This window comes from Brienomyrus brachyistius, chromosome 13 (assembly GCF_023856365.1).
Source record: "Brienomyrus brachyistius isolate T26 chromosome 13, BBRACH_0.4, whole genome shotgun sequence".
Classification (NCBI taxonomy): Eukaryota; Metazoa; Chordata; class Actinopteri; order Osteoglossiformes; family Mormyridae; genus Brienomyrus; species Brienomyrus brachyistius.
This window is the reverse complement of record NC_064545.1, coordinates 9,326,462-9,332,625: the sequence shown is the minus strand read 5'-3', so window position 1 is coordinate 9,332,625 and position 6,164 is coordinate 9,326,462. Positions and strand designations below refer to the sequence as shown.

At 42.1% G+C, this 6,164-nt stretch overlaps 1 protein-coding gene across 2 annotated transcripts; it reads left to right on the top strand.

Annotated features, from left to right (window-relative positions):
* The first annotated feature begins 3,557 nt into the window (after positions 1–3,557).
* Positions 3,558–6,164, top strand: LOC125706870 (agouti related neuropeptide). 2 transcript variants are annotated; one of them, XM_048973719.1, is made up of 4 exons: positions 3,558–3,586; positions 4,069–4,255; positions 5,293–5,339; positions 5,581–6,164. In XM_048973719.1, exons 2-4 carry the CDS (start codon positions 4,111–4,113, stop codon positions 5,770–5,772), a joined length of 384 nt encoding a protein of 127 aa, XP_048829676.1. In that variant the 5' UTR covers positions 3,558–3,586; positions 4,069–4,110; the 3' UTR covers positions 5,773–6,164. The 2 variants fall into 2 exon arrangements, with proteins under 2 accessions (XP_048829676.1, XP_048829675.1); XM_048973718.1 differs by having other exon boundaries at positions 5,242–5,339.

Genomic DNA, 6,164 nt, shown 5'->3' with positions numbered 1-6,164 from the left:
GAAAGTATGAATCATTTATCATCAATCATTGGTAACATTTTACTTGTATGGGGCACAGATAACGTAGCAGTATATTCTTACTTACTGTATTAATTAACCAGAAACTAAGTGTTAGTTACATACTGATCCCATGTTTGTTCATCATTAATCAGTCATAACAGTACTTGTATTTCATGCAGTAACTATTTGTTCATGATTTGTACTTGAAAAGTAATTAAGTTACTAAGTTATTTGTGACCCCACAAGTAAAGTGTTACAGAATCATCATTATTTATGCTCAAACATCTTATCTTTAGTATCCAATTATAACGGACATCAAGGGACCTGGCAAAACAGTCCGTTATATCCCAAGTTCGTTATATCCAGAGTTGCTGTATGCATTTACTCATGCCACAGCCCAGCAGACACACCTGTGGTATAGATCATTATATTGTACGTGTAGTAATCCAACTTCACCTGAGCAGATGCGTGACTATTAATAATCCCGACTACGTGTCTGTGCTGGATGTCAGTGGCCTGCATGTCCGTTATAGCTGAACAAAACTACAGCTAAAAGCAGCCCTGCGGACGAAATTGTTTGTCCGTTATAAGTGAAATTCCGTTATATGCCAGTCCGCTATATCCGATGCTTTTTCTGCAGGTTCGTAACATATTTTGTTTGGTTATTCATGGTTAAGCTTAGGGCAGGGTAGAGGTTATGGTTGTCATTGCTGGGATTAGGATTTTTTTCCCCATAAAAATTAATGGAGAGTCCCCACAATGATATGAACACAAATGTGTGTGTGTGTGCTTCATATGTATATTTATACATATCCATCATTATTATAGGTGCTGTGTCTACTGTACCTGTAGGATGTGCATGACTTTTACATAGCCTATCTGGACACTGGCTGACCGCTTAGCCCATTAAGCCACACAGCAGCCAGGAGAACAGGAAAACATATTCGAGTAACACCAAAGAGATGGCCAGCGACACCTGCTGGCCAAACAAGGACAAGGCACATGGATCAGACTGGCACTGACCCTGACAACATGCCTTAATACCTAATAGAAGGAACAGCATAATGTTAGGCATTTGAATAAACCTTTACTTGAGGGGGCAAAAATAATGTAGTTATACAGTCTCACTTACTGAATTGATTAACCAGAAACTGATACGTAGTTAATCTATATTTGTTCATCAATAATCAATCAAATCTGTTCATGCATTTCATCCAACCCTCCATTTTCCAAACCGCTTATCCTACTGGGTCGCGGGGGGTCCGGAGCCTATCCCAGAAGCAATGGGCATGAGGCAGGGAACAACCCAAGATGGGGGGCCAGCCCATCGCAGGGCACACTCACACACCAGTCACTCACGCATGCACACCTATGGGTAATTTAGCAAGTCCAATTAGCCTCAGCATGTTTTTGGACTGTGGGGGGAAACCGGAGTACCCGGAGGAAACCCCACGACGACATGGGGAGAACATGCAAACTCCACACACATGTGACCCAGGCGGAGACTCGAACCCGGGTCCCAGAGGTGTGAGGCCACAGTGCTAACCACTGCACCACCATGCCGCCCCGCATGCATTTCATGCAGCTACTATATTTGTTCATGATTTGTACTTGAGTAGTAACTGAGTTACTAAGTTACTCACAGACTACAAATAAGATGGCCTGTACTTTACAGTGGTGATTGAAATGAGTTTTTCAAGCAGAAATAATACATGGGATAAAACAGCCAGTGAGCACAGAAATAGGAGGCGCTCAGAACACAGGTGAAGGAAAGGGGGGTGCTCAGTGAAAGCCAGCAGGCAAACGGGGAGGCTGCCGATTCAGGAGCGATGCTGAGATTCACCGCACAGGCGATGAGATCAGAAATGAGAGAAACTACCTGTTTTTGCTGGAGATAAATTTAGAAAGGACAGACCGAATGCTAGACTAATGAAGTTTTTACTGAACGGCAGGAAAATTCCTCTGTAATAAAACAGACAAGATAAAAGCATTTAGTATTATGTACATTGAGAAATGGACAGCAAAAGCAGAAATACTGTACAGTTGTGGCTCAGTACCCATGGACGATTAAGACACACGCATTACTCTCTACCTTTCTGACTCTGTGGCTTATTAGATAAATGCGTCAATGTTACCTTTCAGCTGCAGGCTATTAAGGGCACAAATTGAGCAGATACACGAATCAATAAGAATGATAATCTTTGGGAGAACTTCCTCCTTTCAGACTAATTTTCTAAACATTTTATGCTGTGGTGATTCATGAAAGAAAAATCATTTATTTTTCTTTTACCTGGTATATCAGCTTTTACTATTTGCCAGAAATCATTTATTATTGCCCTTTGATATTCTTGTTTATTATGGTTGTCATGACGGTTGTACATGATGAACTGCTTTAGTCGACATACTATGTGAAGCCAGTCACGCTCTTTCCATCAGCCAATGAACATCTGCTAAGTAGCTTTATGGATTTTGGTTTTCATAAGCTAATGCTAGGTGAACTTTCACAGAAAAAGCTTGAAAATATGTATATACACACACACACATAAATATATATATTTACATATTGAACATTTGCTCTGGAATTAGGGCTGCCTTGTCTAAACTGAAGTGAAACACATCGTTTTCCATATTTTTTATGAATCATTCTCTAGTACTACAAGAGAAGTATCTTCAGCACTTTCAGAAAACATTTCCCACCGTAACAGTTATGAATGAATGCATCCACTGGGACAGAGCAGACACATCCTCCTACCCACCGCTTCTCCCAGGCAGCACAGAGCACAAGGCTGGGGACACCGTGGATGGGATGCCAGTCCATCACAGGGCACTGAGCCGGGTACACCCTGGGCGGGGCGCCCGTCCACCGCAGGGCACTGAGCCGGGTACACCCTGGGCGGGACGCCCGTCCACCGCAGGGCACTGAGCCGGGTACACACAGGGCGGGACGCCTGTCCACCGCAGGGCACTGAGCCGGGTACACCCTGGGCGGGACGCCCGTCCACCGCAGGGCACTGAGCCGGGTACACCCTGGGCGGGACGCCCGTCCACCGCAGGGCACTGAGCCGGGTACTCCCTGGGTGGGACGCCCGTCCATCATATACACTATGTGCAATTTAGCGAGATCAGTTAGCCGCACTACATGTCTTTTACCTATGGGAGGTCGGCCTAAATGTAAGCCAGACGGAATCTATGTGCGTGGGAAAACCTCCTCACACACAGAGTGGGGGCGGGGGGGTTCAAAGACCCAAGCCTAGATGTGTGGAACAGAAGTCCTACTGCCGGAGCTGACATGCTGCCTAACCTTATATATACTTTGTATCCTTGTTTTAATTTGCATATTTCCTATATCAATGAAAGGACTTTCAGTTTTTACAATGACTAGTATGATTTGTAGGTTGTCAGGTGAAGATGTTGTAGTTTACACTGAATACACCCTGAGCTCTCAGACGTCACTAAAACCACACCTCCCACCCACTAATGCAGGTCATGTGTTCATTGCGTTTCTCATCCACTCGGGCCTTATAAATGAGTTCCTCTCTTTCATTCGGTCGCAGAAAGGCTTGGGCGGCATTCATAAGGACTGCAGGTAGGCTGGGATCATGCTTCCAGTGCGATTTATTTGTTTGCTTTTTTGAGCATTTTTACACCTTAAGCAGGTTTGGTAGAGCTATGTTGTAATGGGACATATGAATGCATATTTTAAGGTGTGACAGTTCGTATACTAGGTCAATGCGTATGTAAAATGTATATTTTTGTGCTTTTAAGAGTCATAAAGGTTTTAAGTGTTTTTCCATATTTAGAGTCAGTAAAGCATTTGTTCTAATAAAATATTTCAATAAGCTCTTCTGTCCTACACCTATCATTACAGTGAAAGAATCATATGAATAAGAATTTGAAAAAGTGAACTGTTACCAGTTCGATTCTTGCCTTTTTCTTTAAACTGCTATATCCAGTTGAACATCTCTTTAAAATGGAGTGAGAGAGCTTTGATTGAAGTTATTTGAGAAGTTAATTGAGAATAGCATTAAAGTGCTTCACTAACAGCTTTGTCATGGACTGTTTGTATAGACACCCAAGGCTGGTTGGGCTGTACTATAAACCGAAGCCGCCATGTGGAACTCGGTGCTGCTCTACTGGTTGGCTCTTCATGGCTTCCAGCTGGCCACTGGTGCCGTCCATGGCAGTGTCACCGCAGAAGAACATCAGCCTGGCCTTCTGAAGACAGTGAGGGAGTCTCCATTCCTGTCCGATGTAGGTCAGTGATCCTTCAAATCTCATTTCTTTGCTCAACGCCTCAATATTAGAACTGCTGATCATATTTTTCAGTAGTTGCAAGGCCTACAGTTTAATATCGACATTGCATGTCATGCAAATGCAAGAATCGCGACAGTCTGCTGGGTTGAAACCATCAATAGGTTTTTTACAGTGTGTCATAAGGAAGGAAACTTAAAAGTAAAGTTTACCTCTTCTACTTTGACATTATTGCTGAGCCAATCATAATTATTTTCATCCTTGCTGTTGGACTCAATCTTAGACAGCATGGTGCATTTGTGAGAAATTTTACAAAAATTAGTGGGGAGAAAAATGTGAACAAGACAATCGTCATCCACCACATGGAAATAATTAGATATCATAGAGACAGAACTGAAACGTGCACCAAACTTGCACGTACTTAATCAAATTTGACTAAACTTTTTGGCAAATTTTTATGTTAAAAATATTTTAGAAAAGTTTTATAAATATCATTATTTCATTGATTAAATTTTCAAATATAGCAATGCTGTTTCTTTCCAATATGGTGCAGCCCTAGCAGCAGTAAAACCTTGAGACATGGACTGTTTATCTCTCTTTTTAAAGGAATGACATGTGAATCTTCTCAGAAGCAACTTTTTTCTTAAAGCCCTTTAGCATGTTTTACAAGCTGACATAACTGGGGCTGCTTCTCATCTCATTTGCTTTCTTCTGAGATACAATTGATCTGCCAGCATTTACTTTTATATATATTTTGTTTGGCAGACATGTACAAGTGAGGCAAATAGCACATTAGTGTATAAACATATAGCTGTTAAGGAGTCGACTATTCATAAGTGCAGCTAGGCTGATCTTCCATTGAAAGCCCGGGTAAAGGGGTGAGCAATAATAAGCAAAAAGATCATTGAGATAAAGAACAACAATGTCGACTTTTCTGGTTAAAACACTCATATGTCATGAATATGTTCATAGAACATTTCTGGGTTTCAGGTAAAGGGTCATTTTCCAGATATGAGCCTGAAACCTTTGGCCCTGTAACAGATGAGGAGCTGATGGTGGACAAGGCTGGAGACTATGATGAAGAGCAGGTACGACATGTATTAAAATGTTCTGAGCAAAGATGGAAGTATGTAAAAATATTTTATATGAAAGATTTTATAAATGACCATTAATCTGCAACATCCAGTTTGTGTCACCATCGATACAATAATAACATTCTTCTTTAATAGATATTTATGGTATTTTTAACACCTGATAGTTGGCTGATATTACCAGTAAACCTAAGTAGCCTTAACTAACCGGAGCCGTGTGGCACCCTCTCCTTCGCAGGACGTGTTCGAGGCCGTTAACCTCCAGAACCGCGCCATCCGCTCTCCACGCCGTTGTTTCCGCCACCAAGAGTCCTGCTTGGGCCACCAGCTGCCCTGCTGTGACCCCTGTGACACATGCTACTGCCGCTTCTTTAATGCCATATGTTACTGCCGCAGGATCAGCCAGGCCTGCCTGCACGGACGTCACTAGCACCACCTAGTGGCGAGCGGCAGAGCAGCGTCTGAGTGTGAATCCTCACCTGTAAACGCTGCCACACGTCGACACTGTGCCTGTACGCGGGATTCCTGCTGCTAGTGTTATGAAACGTTACTCTGGCCAATAATAAAAAAGAGGTAAATGTGACATGCTGGGTCTGTCGCTTTAGCCTCAACTGTCGAAAATAACAGAGAAATATGAAATACATCATATATTAAAAACAACATATTGCGAGAGGGTCAGTATCTTTGGCCATAATAATTTTAGTCATAATGGTTAGTATTAGTACACATTCAACACAAATAAAAGCATCAAAATAGTTTAAACAAACTGCATTTTTCCATAAACCTTTATGTCATTTAGCTATAGTACATAGATAGTATCTA